The 20,069-nt window shown below is 41.2% G+C and overlaps 1 protein-coding gene across 2 annotated transcripts; it reads left to right on the forward strand.

Moving 5' to 3' along the window:
* Positions 1-2,051: 2,051 nt before the first annotated feature.
* On the forward strand, positions 2,052-13,750 carry LOC144029767 (cadherin-12-like). Of its 2 annotated transcripts, none has more exons than XM_077535749.1 (13): positions 2,052-2,214; positions 3,266-3,737; positions 3,886-4,010; positions 5,109-5,278; positions 6,121-6,240; positions 6,867-7,034; positions 7,133-7,320; positions 7,827-8,080; positions 8,629-8,765; positions 9,215-9,336; positions 9,788-9,902; positions 10,143-10,394; positions 12,268-13,750. In XM_077535749.1, exons 2-13 carry the CDS (start codon positions 3,480-3,482, stop codon positions 12,885-12,887), a joined length of 2,529 nt encoding a protein of 842 aa, XP_077391875.1. In that variant the 5' UTR covers positions 2,052-2,214; positions 3,266-3,479; the 3' UTR covers positions 12,888-13,750. The 2 variants fall into 2 exon arrangements, with proteins under 2 accessions (XP_077391875.1, XP_077391876.1); XM_077535750.1 differs by having other exon boundaries at positions 10,227-10,394.
* The last annotated feature ends 6,319 nt before the right edge of the window (positions 13,751-20,069 follow it).

Consider the following 20,069-nt stretch of genomic DNA (forward strand, 5'->3'; position numbering starts at 1 on the left):
TGACTTGTAAATACAATGGCGTAGTGTCCCTTGTGTATTACTTGGGATGGGGTGGTGGAACAAAACAAAACTATACAAACAAAAAATGTTAAACCATCACATTTTCATTTTCTTAACGTGATCAAAAGCATTGAAAATAAATGAAAATGATCAATAAAGCATTTATCGCAGGCCACATCAAATGGCAAATAATCTTTTAATTGACATAAAATTAAATCTCAATTTTTATTTTTTTGGCACATGAAGACCCTTTTGCCAGAGCCGGTTGATTAATTTGCTAATCAATTATTTGTCATAGAATACCTATCGGTACAGTAATGATTAAGTTGTTTTTTTAAGTTGAAGCCTCTGCATCTTTTGGGACCCGAAATCAAGGTCCTGGTGGCTAGATCCAGCCCACTGCAACACTTTATGTAGTCCACTAAAGCAATTAAAGTGTTTACTTAATATTTCTTGCTAAATTTATTTGTGCATTTCATGCAGCTTTTCCAAAACTTTAACAGACATTACAAACTTTTTTTTTTCTTCCTACAAACGTCTTCTTTGGAAGTGAACAATAGTTGTTGTACACTTCATATTTGTGTGCCACAATTTGGCCATGACCTTTGATCTCAAATTCATTTCAATGATCACAATATCTAACAATCAATTGAATATAATTGTGTATATGGTGAGGTGACTTTGATATGGTATTTAGTCATAAGGGCCTACAGTGGAAAACCATAATTATATGTGACAAAAATTGGTTTGACACCCACTGCAGGGAGCTCTATGTATCCCCGCCGCAACCTGCACACTCACACACATTCTTTCTTTCTGAAAGCTTGGCATTGAGGACAGCGCCCTCCATAGGCACATTTTGTTGTTGTTTTAGTTCATGGTCTATCAAGTAATCCAATTGAATTGTATTTACACTTTTTATAGATTAAAATGCAACACAAAGTTCTTTGCAGACATAAAAAAAACAAAAAACAAAACACAAGCAACAAGTATACAGAAACCCACCTCTCCCACTGCCACATATAAGCACACACCGGTACTTACAGATATGCATGTACACACACATACACACAGTTTAAAGAACTTAGCTAATCACGTGAGATATGCAAATGATGCAAATGCAGACATCTCACATGATGTCCTGAATGGCAAATGAAGGCATTACTTGGAAAGTCTGCTAATTAACTGCGGTTTTTGTACTTTACCTTAGAAACTTTTTGTGGTTCATTAATAATCGGCTTTCACAGTCATGGCGTATTTATTACAACTTAAATTTTCAAATACACAAACAGTGTTACTCCGATTAAGCCTAGCATGTGTCTGAGAGATTAAGTTTCGCGCCACTCAAGGGGGACGTACCATCTGTGCGAGGGCGGACTAGAGAACAAACGTATACGATGTGCCTGCGTTCTTAAATCAATTCAATCATTTGATTATAATCCACTGTAATTAACTCTGCAGGGAAGAGCACAGTGAAAAGGGCTAAAATACACAAAAATAAGTTCTTGGCTTAACTATGGTTTTAAGAGGTGTCATGTTCTCAGCCTTTCTTCGTCCCAACCCCTAACCCCCCACCGACCCAAATTTTATATATATATATATATATATATATATATATATATATATATATATATATTGGCTGGCAACCCCCCGCCTACTGCCCAGAGCCAGCTGAGATAGGCGCCAGCACCCTCCGCGACCCTTGTGAGGAATAAGTGGTCAAGAAAAGGGATGGATGGATGGATGGATGGATGGATAAATTTTGAACCAAGAACGTAGAGATGCTAGTTAGCTTCTGAAAAACTGTAAAAACACTGAAATTAATCTAAGCACTGAGTAATGCACAGAGAGGAATATAGAACAACCTATTGGGGTATAAACAAAATATATAACAAAACAAGAATACATAAATTAAAACTGAGAAACAAATATGCAATAGTTACAAGAATGCAGAACATCACAAGAGAGTGACGTGACGAGGTTGGGGGAGGGAGAAGACGGGATCAAGAGATATGTGGGACCAAAAGACGTGATGAGATGGAGGGATACAGACAGAATAAGAGAGAGCTGTGGGAACACAGAGAGAGCTGATGGGGAGGGAAAGGGGATTGATTTTGTGATTTAGTTTGACAGACTCTAAAAAGAAGCGAAATTGACCTGGGCAGAAACATTTGGACTCAAACTAAGCAGCGGCCGCCACAAGCTTGGGACACGGTAGGTTTGTTTGACGTAACAGGTTATCTCTTATCAGTTCTAGCCCAGGATGTTGATTAGTGTCCTCCCTGTTGTGTAATTTCTGGAATTGAGGAATAATTTATTGAGCTCTGTATTTATCTTGTGTTGTCTTGATTCAAGGAGCAAAGAGCAGAAAAAATGTTTGTAACTTATTACATGTAGCCCCGTAATTCTGAGTGTTGTTCCGATACCGTTTTTTTTGCCCCCGATACTGATTCCGATACCCAGCTTTGCAGTATCGGACGACGTCACCATACCGATACCTACAAGTGTTTTTTTCCCCCCTCAACATGAAAAAGCTGTCCTGCCATTGGTTCAGAACATTCAAGGGCCAATAGGGTATCTTAGATCGGCGTGCAGTGGACATGTCACATATTAGTGAATGTCGTGGACGAGCAAGACACAAGAAGCTGCATCCAAAATCCTATATTAGCTTTGGAAATAATGGTATCGGCATGTTACTTGTGAGTACTCACCGATACGGATACCACTGTTTTAATGCAGTATCGGGGCCTCTGCCGATACCAGTATCGGTATCGGAACAACACTAGTAAGTCTTGAATGTTGAACACGGGCAGGTAGTTGTCTGTATAAATTGTGAAAGCTAAGATTGCAGCAACATAACACAAAATCAGAAATTGAATGAACATGTAATGAACAACAGCAGTAAATAATACAATTTCCATTACATCTCATCATTTATAAACCTTCATAGACATAAACAAAATGGCCAGAATTCAAAACCATAAAGAATCAAGGAAAGCAAAGTGCCCAATAGATCCATTTTCTTCGCCGCTTTTCTTCACAAGGGTCACGGGAGTGAGCAGATTTCGATTTGAATGAAACTTGCTGTACTTGATTGTGATGGGACAACACTAAATCTCAAATTTTAGATCAATCGGAGCAGGAGGTTGGTAGATATGGCCTGACCTAAATTGACCTACATTTTCATGAAACGTAATCTCACATGTTCTCTAAAACTTATAAAAGTTTCAAAGGTAAATATAATGTAATGTGTCTTTTCCTCAAGGCTTTTTTCCAATGACGACCTGAAAAGAAGACCAGGCAGAAGCAATTAAAGTCTACCCTTTATAAGCCCTTGGTGAACATTTCCTCTAATATGCATACATTGACTTGAATCACTGAAAACATCAAACTTTGTTGTGCGTGCCTACAAGCTAACCAAGTGTTTGATGCAGTCTTTGCTCCACCCTTGCAATAACCAACAAGTGTAATGACCAGTGATGATCACATGGGAACATGCCACAATACTTCTGGTATGCTCCTGTTTCCTGTTGGACTACAGTTCCCCCAATCCCCGATGCCCTCAGCTCCTTTTTAGGAAAAACTGCGGGGTGATGCCCGCCATGACATCCTCAGAGGGCAGGACAAGGCTGAGGCATGGCAGGTCTCACGTTCAGCGTATTAAAAGAGGCTGGGTATGGAACCAGTTCTTTGTTCTGGAAGAATACATGGGCTCTGGACCACAGTACGTTGGTAAGGTATGGTCATAAAATGAACTCTTTTTACAGCGTAACATGGGAACATGTTTGCCTGATACTACGATTTATTTGATCCTAAACATTAAAGTGAAGGGGGTGGGGGGTGTGACTAATTGTACCATACCATTTCTGCATTTTGTTTTTTCAGCTCCACACAGATATGGACCAAGGTGACAATACAGTTAAGTACACGCTATCCGGAGAAGGAGCTGGCTCTATCTTCACAATTGATCAAATTACAGGAGACATACATGTTTTGATGACTCTAGACAGGTCAGTATTACTACTACAGTACTTGTTAGGGCTGGCTGGGAAATGCAGTGTAATGTTCTATGTTGTTTACATTAATGCGAATGAGTCAAGCAGTGCCGTAAATGCTTATTTGCGGAAGATGATGTTCATACAATGTAAGAGTTTCTTATAGTGCATGCATTACAGTTGATCAACCATTTTAGATCTAAGCAGACTTGTTAGTGGGCTCATTATAGCCAAAGCACCTGTTTTTGTTTTACCCGTCTCATGGCGACGCCACCTGCCCAGTCGTTTAGTTGTACAGATTCCACATTACTTACAGTACTCGCGCAATTTAACTTAAAGATCAGCGTTTCCCCATTCATTTTCAATGGGACTGACATTGAACTTTTGAACTTTTTCGAAGTTCCACTTTCCACGGCCACTTCCATACATACAACTGATCATCATTACCAGCTATCTGATACTGCTCAGTGGTGCACTTGGTTAAGTGTGCTGTCCACTAATCAGGAGGCCCTGGGTTTGAATCCCACCCCTGACTGTTTCCATGGCAATTATGCTTCGTGATATAAATATATACCAACTGACTATTATATCCGGAAATGCATTACAATTTCACTGAAATGATAAAATGCAAGTTGGCTTAGATCAGATCGCTAATTTTAAAATAGTCCACTAATAAGGAGGTCCCGGGTTCGAATCCCACCTCCGTCTGTACATCGCAAATATGTCAAATGGCAACTGAAAAGATTAAGTGCACGTTGGCTGTCAGCATATGGCTATTTTTAAAATACATACGCCATTAACCATGAATATAAAAAAAAAGGCAAATTAGCTTAGTCGTTAGAGCAACTGCTTCCCCGATGGACTATTGTATCAGAAAATTGATTATCTCTAAAATTATTAAATCCCACCTTAGACAGATTGCAGTTAAAGTTTTCATTTTATTCATTTATCTTTCAACTTCAATGAAAACTTTGTAATCTTCACAAATGTATCTTTCAATTTACTTCATAAGCATTCAGCTATCAGCATTCCCACACAATTTCTCCAGAAATTGCACTTTGTGTAGTGTAAAAATGGTCTTTCTCCCATAATTGTTTATCTCATATGCGGCAGAGAAGAAAAGTCCTACTACATACTCAAAGCCCAAGTTGTAGACATCAGAACAGGTCTTCCTCTGGAACCCGAGTCAGAGTTCATTATCAAGGTGCAGGACATCAATGACAACGAGCCTCACTTCCCAGATGGACCATATATTGCTGTTGTCCCTGAGATGTCCCCAGCAGGTACTGCAAATTATTTTCATACAATTCCCAAACAGAAAACAAAGTGGGGAGTCAATTACTGAAGACTTTTTCCATGATCATCTATAGATTATATAGTATATACATTACTGTAACACATAGCCTACTATGCATTGATACTTTTATACAACACAATACCCTGTGTGTAAGATTCACTTGTGCTTGAACAGGGATGAAATAGTATTTAACAGAAACATAAGCACACACGCACGTGTGCAAAGCCTGACTTAGTGGCCCATCTGTCTGCCAAATGCTATTACTATGAGGTAATTTAACAATCACAGTCTTTAGAGTTTAAGCTGTTAATACTTTGGGACAAGAGCAAAGTTTTGTCTTTACAGTTAATTAGCAAACAGATTTCTGATGAGTAAAGCAGTAAATTGTCACCTCCAATGATTAATCAATACATTCATTTTAAGTTTAAGTTTAGGTTAAGACCTGCATTTATGCTAAAAACGAATTGGAAAATTTGCCTTTAAGATCAACGTTTTAAGTAAAGTAAACCAAAGTAGTATGGGAGGCTTGACCACACAATCATCAGTTTTTAGGATTTGATTAGAATTAGTTTCTTTGTATTCACCAAATCAAGTGAAATGTTTCCAAGTACGAGGTAGTAGGAACTTTGGATATCCTTTCTTTTATGATAATTCATTATCGTGTTCTGCAGTTTTGGAGTTTTTCAGGGATGCTTTTCTTATCCTGGGTGCATTCAAGGTTGTTATGTTAAGGGTGGGATATACTATAGGTAGAGGCAACGTACAACAGATTGGGGGGTTCACTTCTGCAAATTTGCTTGTGAGACGGTTGTCACATTGTTTCTCTAGGGACATTTGTCACGCAGGTCACAGCTACAGATGCAGATGACCCAACATATGGTAACAGTGCAAAGATTGTCTACAGCATCCTTCATGGACAGCCATTCTTTTCTGTCGACCCCAAGTCAGGTGGGATACTGTAGCTTTTGCACTTTTCTTTTTGAATAATCACATGATTTATTTTTTCTTTTTCATTGTTTTGAGTTTTTTTTTAGAAGTGACATTTTAAATGTAGGTCCAAATAAATACTGGGCTTTCAATTTGCCTTAGTGGATTCCTTAATTTCCTAAATAAATTCACATTACATATATCACTTTACTTCAATGTTGAGGAAAAGTGGCAGGGAAGTTTTAAAATCCAACAAGGAAAATGCGTTTCGGCCACAAATACTAGCAGATGGACCCACACAGTGTTAATCTGGATTGCCATGAGTGACAATTGGAAATGTATCACTTGTGTCTGAGAAAAGATTAGTAGGTTACCAGCTGCTATGGAGGAAGAACGCTTACAAACTTTACATAGATCCGATCCGAGGCCTGCAGTAGGAAAAGAACATGTTGCTGGAAACCATCAAGATGGACTTCAAAACATACATACAGTAGCAACTCAGTAACCTATAGTAACCTCAGCACTGTACAGGCAATTTATATTATTTAGCCTTAAAACAGTCCATCTTCACATAATCCCATCTGACTCAAATAAATTCATTTGGACTGTAATGAAATCCTAAACATGTAAATGCGTTTTTCATCCAGGGGTGATCAGGACAGCTTTCGCCAACATGGACCGTGAAGTGAAGGACACGTATCAGGTTATAATGCAAGCCAAGGATATGGGCGGCCAGCTGGGGGGACTTGCCTCGACCACTACGATCAACATCACGCTCGGAGACGTCAACGACAACCCACCACGTTTTGACAAGAGTGACTGAAACCTCTTCACAATCAAATGAATCATGGATTCAGTACTTGAATCATTCATCCTTTTATTTATCATCTAAATGTCCGTCTATGATTCGCAGGTATTTTTCATCTTCAGGTTCTTGAAAACGCATTACTGGGTTCAGTTGTGGGCCGGATTCTGGCCAATGATCTGGACATTGATAGAAATGCAAAGGTGGATTATTCCATTGTACCAGGGCATGACAGCACCGCGTTTGACATAATCTCAAATGGTCAAAGTCAAGAGGGGATTGTTGTCTTGAAACAGGTACCTTTTATTAATTACTAATTTGCTTTCTTCATTTTGTTAGTGGTTGTCTTACAGTATATTTATCAATGGCCCATGTGTAGTTTTGTAAAACATTTCCATCTGAATTTGATTATGTGACTATGTGACTAATTAAAGACTGTAAATGTAGTGCACTCATTTTTTAAGATGAATTTAAAATAAATATAAGCCTTGCGTTTAATTTACCGTGTGAGCTATGCCCGCCGCTTATTTAGCTAAAAATGTCAATTATTTTTCATACTCGTTATTCGATAACCTTATCAAAAGCATTGCTTCCCATGCAAAACAATATTTACATGATTTTGAAAAACATTCATTTCTAAAGTTTTATTATATCAATTGCTAATTCAAAATGTGAACTAGTATATCCATTTTATTCACTTTGCATTGACTGTATACATGTTTTAAAGTGTTATAGAATGCAATCATTTGTCACTTTATGTGCCATCATGTAATATTGTCTGTTGTTTCCTATTATGTTTCAGGCTCTGGACTATGAAACAAAGAAGTCCTACACTTTCAAAGTCGAAGCTTGTAATGTACAGTTGGATCCCCGTTTTCTGCACTTGGGACCCTTCAGTGATTCCGCTACTGTCACGGTGAATGTCTTGGACATGGAAGAGCCTCCAGTCTTTACGGAACCATACTACTCTATGGACGCATATGAAGACACTCCGTCAGGATCCACCATTGGCTCTGTTACAGCTCATGACCTTGATGCCAGCAGCAGTGCAGTCAGGTAAAACTACTGTGGTTTATAAATGCTGAGTTATTTATGCAAGAATTATTTGTTGGAAGGCCACATTTTGTAAATGGAATGGAATGCTTTGGAAATAAAAGAGTGGCTTACAAGATGATTGCTGATCTCCAATTTGTTCGGTGTGTTTTAGCCAAGCATGACATAATGTAATTTTTTTTAGTACCATACAAAGATTTCCATTCATTCGTCATTCACCATGAATCCTACTAACTAACAAGCAACATAGACAAATATGGCAATCCACAGACTTGATTTTATTTTTGCAATTAATTTAACAGTTGATTGAAACGAATCGAGTTGATTGAATTATTTTTTATTGTATTATCTGTTCTTATTGCTGCTGGACATGTAAATTTCCTAGAGGGAGCCATCCCAAAGGGATCATTAAAGTCAAGTCTCAGTCTAAGTCTAAATTGTTCCTACGGCAATATTTGAAATAATTGCACAATTATTTTAGTGGTTATTGTGTACTCCTTTTCCCCTCACCTAAATAAGTGTTCCCTGCTTTTTTGCTCTGATTTCTGCAGATATTCACTCGAATGGCATAAAGAGTTTGACAGCTATTTTGATATTGACAGCATTGATGGCACAATTTCCTTGAATGAATACTTGGATAGAGAGGAGGCATTTCAGCACAACATCACTGTGGTAGCAACCAAAGTCCGTAAGTAATTAAGTGCTTTGCAAAACATTTGTTTTGCCGCGAAAGTGGGTTAACATTAAACTGATAGGAGCATTTCCACATATTAAAACATAATCCCAACCTCAAAGGTTTTCAACTATAACTGACTTCTTAGATGGTGGGATGAACAGGAATAGCTGGAAATATGAAAGATAGGTGCCAGAAAAAGTCACTGGTACAATTCATGTAAATTTTTTCACGAGTGCCTTCTTTGATCTAGTGACAAGAGAACAAATGTTGTGTTTTTAGATGTATGAGCAAACTACAGTGTGGCAAAGCAGAAGCTTTGCATGCTTTTCAATATTTATGTGTGATAGAACTGCTTGTATGGCAGCATTTATGATCATTTCAAACGTACTTACCAATATTATTGGGATTGCGCACAATCATAATCACATTTATACTGATGGTTTTATGTTGACCTTTTTCAGTAAACCCTTTGCTGTCCACTAAAGTGTTAGTAACCGTCAACGTCCTGGATGTGAACGAGTTCCCTCCTCAACTGGTGTTTCCATCAGATACATTTGTCTGTGAAACTTCCAAAGCTGGACAGGTAAATTGAATTCTGCTTTGAGTCGTTATGAAAATGTGTTGCGATCAAATCATTCAGTATAAAGTGTCATTCCAACAAACAGAGGGCTGCACAAACACTTTACGACGTAGGCCTACACAAATACAAATGTCATTGAGAGCGTTTATTTGCAGAAATTGAAAGATGGACAAAATATCAAAAAAGGTTCCATGGTACTATTAATATATACCAATCCCAAATGGATGGATTGGCTATACAGTGGATATGAAAAGTCTACACACCCCTGTTAAAATGCAAGGTGTTTGTGACCCTATAAATCATTTCAAAAACTTTTCCACCATAGGGACATCTAAACAGTTGTTCATATTCGTACCTAACAGTATAGTCTGCCTTTGGCGCACAGTCAACTGGGCTCGGTTCCAGCTTGCCTTATAACCAATCATTTATTATATTTGTCATCTCATGTTTACAGGTGATTCAGATGGTCAGTGCTGTGGACTTGGACCTTCCGCCTATCACTCAAAGGTTTTTCTTTAAGACCTCGAAGGATATTCCCAATAGAAAGTTCACTGTTCGAGATTATGGAAGTAAGAAAGGTCTCGTTCAACTTCAGTGATGATTTGTGTCTACTCAGTGATTCAATTATGATGGATAAGCAGTGAATGATTGTATGTGACCCGCAAATGATTGTGATACAGGCACATCCATATATATAAAAAAGCATTTTCAATACCTGTGCAGCTGTGTCCGAGGCTAATGTAATCAAACCAGATCATACTTCACAGATGATCATGTGAAGTTTTTTTTGTGTTTTTTTTCCCTCCAAGACAACACAGCTGGCATCGTCACACGACGCGCTGGCATCCAGCATGGGTTACATGACATATATGTTCTCCCTGTTGTGGTTGAAGATAGCGGTTACCCTGTTCGCAGCAGCACATCAACACTCACTATCCGAGTGTGCTTGTGTGGGACAGAAGGCTCGCTGCTTACTTGTTCTGCTGAAGCAATCTTCTTGCCCATGCATCTCAGCACTGAAACTGCAATGGCTCTTCTGCTGTGTGTTGTTCTCTTAATTGGTACGTCATTTTTATCAATTACTATACATAATTTACCTAAAATATAGCCTATAATCTATATGTTGTGAGTTTCTTGTACACTGCTCATCTACGCTAGCTATACTATTAATTGTGAAAAATATGAAAGGCTGTAAAAAGGTAATAAACACAATAAAGCTAGTGGTGGCCCATAACTTTTGAACAGTACTATATAACACCCCTGCGATTGACTGGCAACCAGTTCAGGGTGTACCCCATCTACTGCCCAAAGCCAGGTGAGATTGGCTCCAGCACCCCCCGCGACCCTTGTGAGGCAAATGTTGAACTTTTTTAGAAGCTAGTTAGTTGCATTTAATAAAAAGAACATCATGTCAAAAAGTCAAACATAGTTTAGTAGTGGGATGGTCTTTGGTGGATTTGCTCCTTGAGGACAACCATAATTTGACAAATGTCAAAAAATAATAATAATCTTACAATAGTCCCTGTTCTCCCCCCCTTCTCATTTCTGTTGTCTCTTGTCCAAAGTCAGCTGGGATATGCTCCAGCTCACCCGCAATCCTGATGAGTACAAGTGGCATAGGAGATTTTTTATGTAATATCCACACACACACGTAGCTAAACATCAGCTAGCCTAGTGCCCCCTTCTCTCTCTCTCTCTCCCTCTCTCTCTCTCTCTCTCTCTCTCTCTCTCTCAACTCTCTCTCTCTCTCTCTCTCTCTCTCTCTCTCTCTCTCTCTCTCTCTCTCTCTCTCTCTCTCTCTCTCTCTCGATCGACGGGTTCAAACAGCAAAGCACATAAAATTAGAAAATAGAAATGGTACTCTACTTAACTTTTGAAAATTTGTGAACTGTAAACTCTTTCATCCGTACTTGCTATGTTACATTTACGTTTTGTTCACAACGTCCACTGGTACCCCACTCCAGTATATCATTCAAATGTACCATTGAGTGTGCATATGACACTACCATTTCATTGTTATCCCCAAAAAGATATTTATGTGCTTTCGGGGTGCCTGGTCCTCCTAAAGTCCACAACTAATTCATCAGCTTTTGTAGTTTTCAGCGTACTCCATCTTCTTTCCCCCTAAAGTGAAAATAGATTAGTACTTCTAAATTTGACACGCCACTGAGAAGATCTTAACAAATTTTGAAAAAAAAAGACCATATACAAATGAAAAAAAAAGAGGTTTAAATTGGTAAAAAAAATTTTTTTTTTAAAAATCAAGCCCTCCTCTCCACTCTTAAATACTGTGGGCGTGTCTTCTGGTGAATATCCTAAAACCACACCCTGCTGAAATATCATCTGTCAATCAATCAAGCCCCACACACCTTTCTTATTTCGACATTTCCCAACATGTTTGAGCTTCTGCACTTGCGGTATTGCCGCTACGTTTTCATCAATATATATTTTTTTAAATCTCATTTGACACATTCTCCATGATGATATATGGAAAGGATAAGCTTCATGAGCCACTTGTGATATATTTTTACTCCTCTAAATGTGGTGGAAATTGAATCAATTTCCATTGCATCTTTGAACCAAGAGCACCATCTAGAGGAATAAAATAATTGCAAGTGGTTCATGAAGCTTCATTTTCCCATAAAAGATCTGAGGCTATCATTTTCATTATCTACATATTAAATCACTACTATTATTATTTTTTGTGTATCCATTAGACTCAGACAATTCATGTACAAATTCAGAAATGTCACCACCAAAAGCTCACAAATAGAATAGTGTTGAAATGTCCTTTCAATTATTGTATTATATTAATGTACTTATTCTATCTACTGCGTACAGGGCACATGTGATCTGTTATGAAGGCAAATCACATGCAGACAAAAGGGTAAAAACAAAGCTAAATAAAATGTTCACTTTTTCTTTATTTTGCAGTTATTGCCGCGCTCTATATTGGACGAAGACGCCATAAAGACAAAAAGGCTGTCATGACGTCCAAAGAAGATATCCGTGATACTGTCATTCATTATGATGATGAGGGTGGTGGTGAGGAAGATACTCGCGCCTTTGACTTTGGCACCCTGTGTAACACACGCTCACAACATGTACTCACTAATAGTGTCAACTCCAAGAAGGACAAAAACAGTTACGGTCATGGGGTTCTGTTGCATCTAAGGACTCGCAATGATGAAGTCAAGTCACCAGACATCCATCAGCAAACCGCCAGCATTATCTCCCCTGGTAATAGCCAGTTGCTTGTTCCTTGTTGCAGAGTGACTCAAGGAAAATCAGAAATAATCCGGGAGTTCATTGAAGAGCGTGTGGGGGAGAGCCGGAAGAGTTGTGTTGTATCAGCATATGACTCGCTCGCCACTTTTGCATCTGAAGATCATCGCTCTGTGGCGGGCTCCCTTTGTTCTATAGCCGAGTCATGGGTCATGGATGATTTAGGAGATTTGAGCTCTCTTGGGGATTGGGGACAGTCATTCAAATCATTAGTTAGCATATTTGGGAGACAGGCCCCGACTGTATCTGAAGAAAGCTCAGTTGGGTAGTTGAGATCACATGACGTTTTGGTGGGACTTTATTTATTTTATTTTTTTTTACACGCACACGTTCTAATTACTGCTGTTTAAAGTAAGGTAGATGGGGTAATTAGTTTTAGGATTCACAGTACTTCCAATGAGACATAACAAGATAGATATGTGCTGTAGCTATTTGGTAGCTTCAGAGCCTCGTTTGCGACATCTTAACATGCATGCACGTCAATAAGCAATAAAGCTGTGACTTCCAAGGAAGAACTTTTTATTCTTGGAAGTAGCTGTCTTGCTGTCCAAACACATTTGACACATTTTATTCTAGCTTTTTTCCATCACATGACCAAGATGAGCAATTTGAAAGAGGTTTTGATTTTTTAAATAAAACTACTGTCAGTCTCTGAGCTGGTGTCAGCAGCTAGCAGGGGCTTGCCATATAAGCCACGTCCACTGCCAGGCCCACAGGGAGTAATTTAGGGTTTAGCGTCTCGCACAGGGACACTTCCACTGTGGACAGCCAGAGTTGGGATTAGAACCACGAACCGTACGATCACTGGATGACCCACTCTACTACCTACAGATTTTACATGTTGTGTATGACTTTGTTGTAAACATGTTGTCAGTCCTTTTCACTGATGGTGCTCATGCCTTTTAAAATTACCTTTGGTGATAAACAAGATGTTTGTTTGTTTGTTTGTTTGTTTTTTTAACAAATCACATAATTGCTGTGTGGCATGTGCACTGATATAGGGGAGGGGCTTTCTCCTCGCCACCTGCCACTCCCAAATCAAGAGGAATGAAGCAACACGTTAGACCACTTCTTTTATTGTCATTGCTCTTTTATATGTTGTATTTTGTTTTCAATAAAAGGCTGAACATTGCTTTTCTGACTTTGTCTGACTTTGAGCCATGTCATTGTCTCCTCCACGTTCTGACATAAGGCCAGCAATATTTGCATTCCAGATGATGGACGATATTTGTGTGCTACTTTCTTCTCTTACTTTCTCTACTTTCAAATCTGACCACTTTTTTTGTCCTTTTGACCTTCCTGGTGTTTTTTTTATGTACACTGCCAAGGCCACCAAACAATATTCTCTTCCTTAATTTTCACCATGTTGATATCAGCAGTTGAATTTCGGTCTCTGAAAAAATATGTTCCTCCTTTTTGTTTTGTAATCATTTCCCTTACACTCACTTATTCAAAGAAATTATTGCACAAATGTGTGGTTTTATATGTGTCTGTAGTAGGGGTGGGAGAAAAAAAAAATCGATATCGCAATATATTGTTGCGCTCTCTGTTGCAATAAATTATCGATACGCTGACGGTAGATATCGATATATTGTGTCCAGTTGTGCAGTGTTATGTTATAAATGTTTATACACTTTAATTTATCTCACTTTACAATGTTTACAGTTAAAAGGCTCAGAGGCAGTGAGGCACAATGCTGAACTTTGTACATTGTACAAAGTTTTGGCATTGAAAAAATGCATAATTAGACATTTTCCTTTTTACTGACACGACGAGGTAAGGTAGGACTCAGACGCAGGCGTAAGGTAAGCCACCAAGGCAGCAGGTTTATTTCCGGCCAACAGGGGTCTCCTCTCAAGCTGAGAGGAGAACAGGGAAGCAAAAAAGTGGAGAACAAAAAGCGCTCCACTAGGGAGGAAAAAACAGGCAAAAGGTACTGGGGACAACGAAAAGCGCTCCGCTAGGGAGGAAAAAGGGCACAAGCCAAAAGTGGTAACAAAAGGCGCTCCACTGGGGAGGAAAAAGCACAAAAACAAGGCAAAAACACTTGGCAACATGAACGAGGACATAAGGACTGTGGGACGCTTCCATGCACTGACTGTGTGACACTTCGGCCCTGAGGGGAAAGTGCAGGTGGCCTTTATTGTCTTGGTTGATTGGTGGCAGGTGGACATGATCATGGGCGGGGACCGGTAATTAGTGAACTGCAGGAAGAGCAAGTGACCTGGGATGAGAGGAGAGTTAGAACTTTCAAAATAAAACGGGAAACATGACTATGAAAATAAAAGCATGGGCCGTCACGCCGGTGGCGGCGTGACAGTACCCCCCCCTCAATGGCCGGCTCCTGACGGCCATCCAACTCAAAGAGTCCAAAAACAAGGGCGGGCGGAAGGGGGCACGGAGGTGGGAACACGGCCCACCCCTCCGTCCCAGACCAAAGGCAGTTCAGGAGGGCGTCCATGACGCCCGACGAGAGAGTCCCAGCGGGGCCAGTCAGGTGGGCGTCCTCGACGCCCGACGAGAGGTGAAGGCAGCCGCAGGACTTGCGCCGCCGGGACTTTGGGCGGCGCCTGGCGAGGTTCCGGGACTTTGGGCGGCGCCTGGGGAGGCTCCCGGACTTTGGGCGGCGCCCGGCGAGGCTCCCGGACTTTGGGCGGCGCCCGGCGAGGCTCCCGGACTTTGGGCGGCGCCCGGCGAGGCTCCCGGACCTTGGGCGGCGCCTGGCGAGGCTCCCGGACCTTGGGCGGCGCCTGGCGAGGCTCAGGGGAGAGAGGCTGCAGCAGGCGAGGTTCAGGGGCGAGAGGCTGCAGCAGGCGAGCTTCAAGGGCGAGAGGCTGCAGCAGGCGAGGTTCAGGGGCGAGAGGCTGCAGCAGGCGAGGTTCAGGGGCGAAAGGCTGCAGCAGGCGAGGTTCAAGGGCGAGAGGCTGCAGCAGGCGAGGTTCAGGGGCGAGAGGCTGCAGCAGGCGAGGTCCAGGGGCGAGAGGCTGCAGCAGGCGAGGTTCAGGGGCGAGAGGCCGCAGCAGACGAGGTTCAGGGGCGAGAGGCCGCAGCAGACGAGGTTCAGGGGCGAGAGGCTGCAGCAGACGAGGTCCAGGGGCGAGAGGCTGCAGCAGGCGAGGTCCAGGGGCGAGAGGCTGCAGCAGGCGAGGTTCAGGGGCGAGAGGCCACAGCAGACGAGGTTCAGGGGCGAGAGGCTGCAGCAGGCGAGGTTCAGGGGCGAGAGGCCACAGCAGACGAGGTTCAGGGGCGAGAGGCCGCAGCAGACGAGGTTCAAGGGCGAGAGGCTGCATGTGGCTCACCAGTTCATGGACCTGGCTTGACAGCTCCTCCAGCTGCGAAATCACGGCTTGCTGAACCTTTTCCCGGTTGGCAAGCCGGACCTCCAGGCTCTGTAGCCTAGCCTCGACCTTTCCTGCTGGGTCCATGCTGGCCGAAGTGTACTGACACGACGAGGAGAGGTAGGACCCAGACGCAGGATAAAGGTAGGCCACAAAGGCAACAGGTTTATTGCCAGTCAGCAGCTGTCTCCTCTCACACTGAGAGGAGAAAGGGGAATCAAAAAGTGGAGAACTAAAAACGCTCCACTGGGGAGGAAAAAACAGGCAAAAGGTATAGGGGACAACAAAAGGCGCTCCGCTAGGGAGGAAAAAGTGCACAAGGCAAAAGGGGTAACTAAAGGCGCTCCAAAAGGGAGGAAAAGGGCACAAGGCAAAAGGGGTAACAAAAGGCGCTCCACTGGGGAGGAAAAAGCACAAAAACAAGGCAAAAACACTTGGCAACATGAACGAGGACATAAGGACTGTGGGACGCTTCCATGCACTGACTGTGTGACACTTCGGCCCTGAGGGGAAAGTGCAGGTGGCCTTTATTGTCTTGGTTGATTGGTGGCAGGTGGACATGATCATGGGCGGGGACCGGTAATTAGTGAACTGCAGGAAGAGCAAGTGACCTGGGGTGAGAGGAGAGTTAGAACTTTCAAAATAAAACAGGAAACATGACTATGAAAATAAAAGCATGGGCCGTCACGCCGGTGGCGGCGTGACATTTATGGGCATTTGTTGGCTTTTTCAGTCACATATTGTGATATTTTGCTAAAAAAAAATTGACACTATATCGTAGATATCGTGTATCGTGATATTATCGATATTGTGAGCCAAATATCGTCACAGTATCGAATCGTGGTTTACCCGTATCGGCCCACCCCTAGTCTGTAGTTGGCATTTTATTTATTTACTTACTTACTTACTTAATATGTTCCCCACATTGCCGTCAGCATTAGAACATTGCTTGGTAAAAGGCAAATAGGTAAAATAGGTGGGGGTGGTGGGGGGAAGCATTTTTGTGAAAAGAAAAATGTCAAGCAGTACAGCTTTGATGCTCTTACATTTTGGTTTTGACACCACAAATTGTAAAACAATGGAATTTTTGGGGTCAATCAGCGAGTTTGGAAAAAAAGATATTCAATCTCTTATTCAATCAGAAGATACTCACTCTATACTCTAATCCACAGGTCTCAAACTCCAGTCCTCGAGAGCCGCAGTCCTGCATGTTTTAGAGGTTTCTCTCCTCAAATACACCTTCATCAGCAAGCTCTGCAGGAACCTGATAATGATCCTCATTTTATGATACAGCTGTGTTGGAGGAGAGAAACCTCTAAAACATGCAGGACTGCGGTCCTCGAGGACTGGAGTTTGAGACCTCTGCTCTAACCCCTGCCTTAGCACAAATCCTCGTATTATTGACACCCATTGAAATACACCGGGGGAAACAAACTGTCATAATTGATCACGCAAATTATGACATTGAAGATCTTGCATAAAATGCCATCGTCCAATCACAATCCAGGCGATCAGATCGCTGTTAATTATAGTGATGAAAGTTGATTCAACATCGATTTACAGTATATATTGACACTGGCGTCCAATATATTTTTTTAATGGAGTATAATAATTATTGTAAGTAAAAGCACAGGAGGTTGGGATGCATTGCAATAATTTCTAACAATGAACTGCTGATGCACTAAACTTATTTAAGTTTTTGGGCTCTTTTTTTTCCTGCAGAAATGACAACTGAGGATAATCGCTTTCCTGACTAGCATATAAAATCAGAGATGTGAGGTTCTAGTTCAATTAGCGATTGAGGTTTGGTGGAACAGTATTACACCTGCAGAATTGATTTCTGCAATGACCACTTCACCAACTGCATGTGTGTGGTTTCACTTCTTTGCAAGACGTATTACACTTTATCGGGAGTTTCAAGGCCACGCTGCCTTAACAACTGATTGTAGGGAATTGTTTTTTTGTTTATTGCAGCTTGGTGACTATCATTCATCTTATGCCTCTCTACTATATCATATATCTCTGCCAATTAGGTCATATACTGACCCTGGCAATAGGGTTGTGATCTGATAACCGCGACAAATCAGTTCTACAAATCAGAATGGATTGAAGATACAAGAGCAGACAGATATGAAAGAAGAAATGGCACAAACCCAAACGTCGCTGCAAACTATTTTTAAAGGCTATGGTTAAGCACTATGCCCTGCGATTGGCTGGCAACCAGTCCAGGGTGTCCCCCGCCTACTGCCCAGAGCCAGCTGAGATAGGCGCCAGCACCCCCCGCGACCCTTGTGAGGAATAAGTGGTCAAGAAAATGGATGGATGGATGGATGGGTTAAGCACTATGAGTGATGGATTACAAATGACATGAGTTGTTTAGGCTTTCTAATGTTCGGGAATTAACCTCTCTTAAAGTCTTAAAGGGATAGTTCGGATTTTTTGACATGAATCTCTATTTCATCCTCACCTCCAGTGTGTGCGATCAGCACTGACTTACCCCTGACAGCGTTCTGTGACACGAGTTCTGGTTCGGTGTTGGACGAGAGGAAAATAGTCCAGCAAGCTGGCTGGGGTCACCGAAATAAAGCGTTTTTCTTCTAAAAACAATTTGTGTTCAAAAGAGTGATACATTTGCATCACAATACTCTATTCTGAAAAAAGTCAGACACCATTACCGCTGGGCACTACTTTTCTGTTCGTTCGTATCACTGTGCGTCGCCCTGTAGACAGCTAATCGAAGCGCTGCAGACAGCTGATCCTTCCGCCTTCGAAAAGACAAACAACTTGTAGATTAGTGCGCGTCTATCTTGTGATCGGGAGCAGATTTCCGGACACGCAACGCATTCGCTGTGAATTGCAGTCCTTGTGGGGTCCGTACGGCCGCCGTACGGAAAACGCACCACGTCAGTTCCGCAGCCAGTGTGAATTGGGCTTAAGTTGTTTTTGTTGTTGCTTAAATTGGGCTTAAATGTTCAACACATTTTCCAATACAATATAGTGACTCAAAATGTGCTCAAGCAAAACATTAACGGGTTTTTAATGCGTAATTGTTTTTTTTTTTTGTTTGTTTGTTTTTTTTAAACATTATTCAAAGACTTTTCGGTGTATTTTATTATGTGATGAGAGTGTTTTAATGTTTTTATTTGCCGTATTGATGTATGGATAAAGCACCTTATAAGAACAACATTCCGATTTTGCAATGACAAAAAAAAGTCGGAATGATTCTAATTCTGGAGAGCAACCTTCAACCTTTGGTTTGGTGCATGACTAGATGACTACACCACCACGAGATGCAAAGAAAGAAGGAGAGAGGGACAGCAAACTTGTGGCCGTGCAGGACACAGAAAAATCCCCTTGCCTTTGAAAACAACATTTCAGTCTTGTCTTGTTTAAGAAAACACAATTGGAACGTTTATTTGTACTTCCTTGACACCTCCACATTTGCAGAGGTGCATGTGTCATGTGTCAACAATCCAGAGATCCATGAAAGCCAGATTTCATTTAGCCGGTAGTGACCTAAAAGGGGAGGGGCAGTCCAGGTTACAAGAGTGTGAACTCATGTGAACTACAGCAGATGACTGGAGTGAGGTCAGCATGGATGAATTAGCTGAGAGCATTTCTTGTTCACTAAAGCGTTATTCCGTGAAACATACTACAGGTTGAACAATTTGGAAGTCATTTTTCATTAACACCAGTGTTTAAGACAGCCAAATGTTTAAACTCATTTTACAGTGACAGATATTTAACAGCTTTCAAGTCTCACTGTGTTTTAGTGGCAGTGCAGATTGCTGTTTCTTTTTGTTTTGTTTTGATTGTTTGTTTAGTTTTAAAACAGTATATATCGTGGTCAAGCCATCCACTCCTCAATGCTGCAATGGCTTTGGTAACATAGGTACAAAGGTCACATGACTGTGAATGACAAGAGAATAATACAACTCGCCTTCAGTCTCTGCAGCCTTGACCTTGACAAGTCAACTAGCTGAATTCAGAAGGATAATGCATATCATTCTTTATCAGCGTTTACAGCGCTGCAGTTCAATTCTAATCAGGTTTTTCTAGTACTAAAATGAAGATGTGTACATTTCAAGTGATCTTTCATTAGAATGGCAGGTT

This window comes from Festucalex cinctus, chromosome 1 (assembly GCF_051991245.1).
Source record: "Festucalex cinctus isolate MCC-2025b chromosome 1, RoL_Fcin_1.0, whole genome shotgun sequence".
In the NCBI taxonomy this organism is placed as follows: Eukaryota; Metazoa; Chordata; class Actinopteri; order Syngnathiformes; family Syngnathidae; genus Festucalex; species Festucalex cinctus.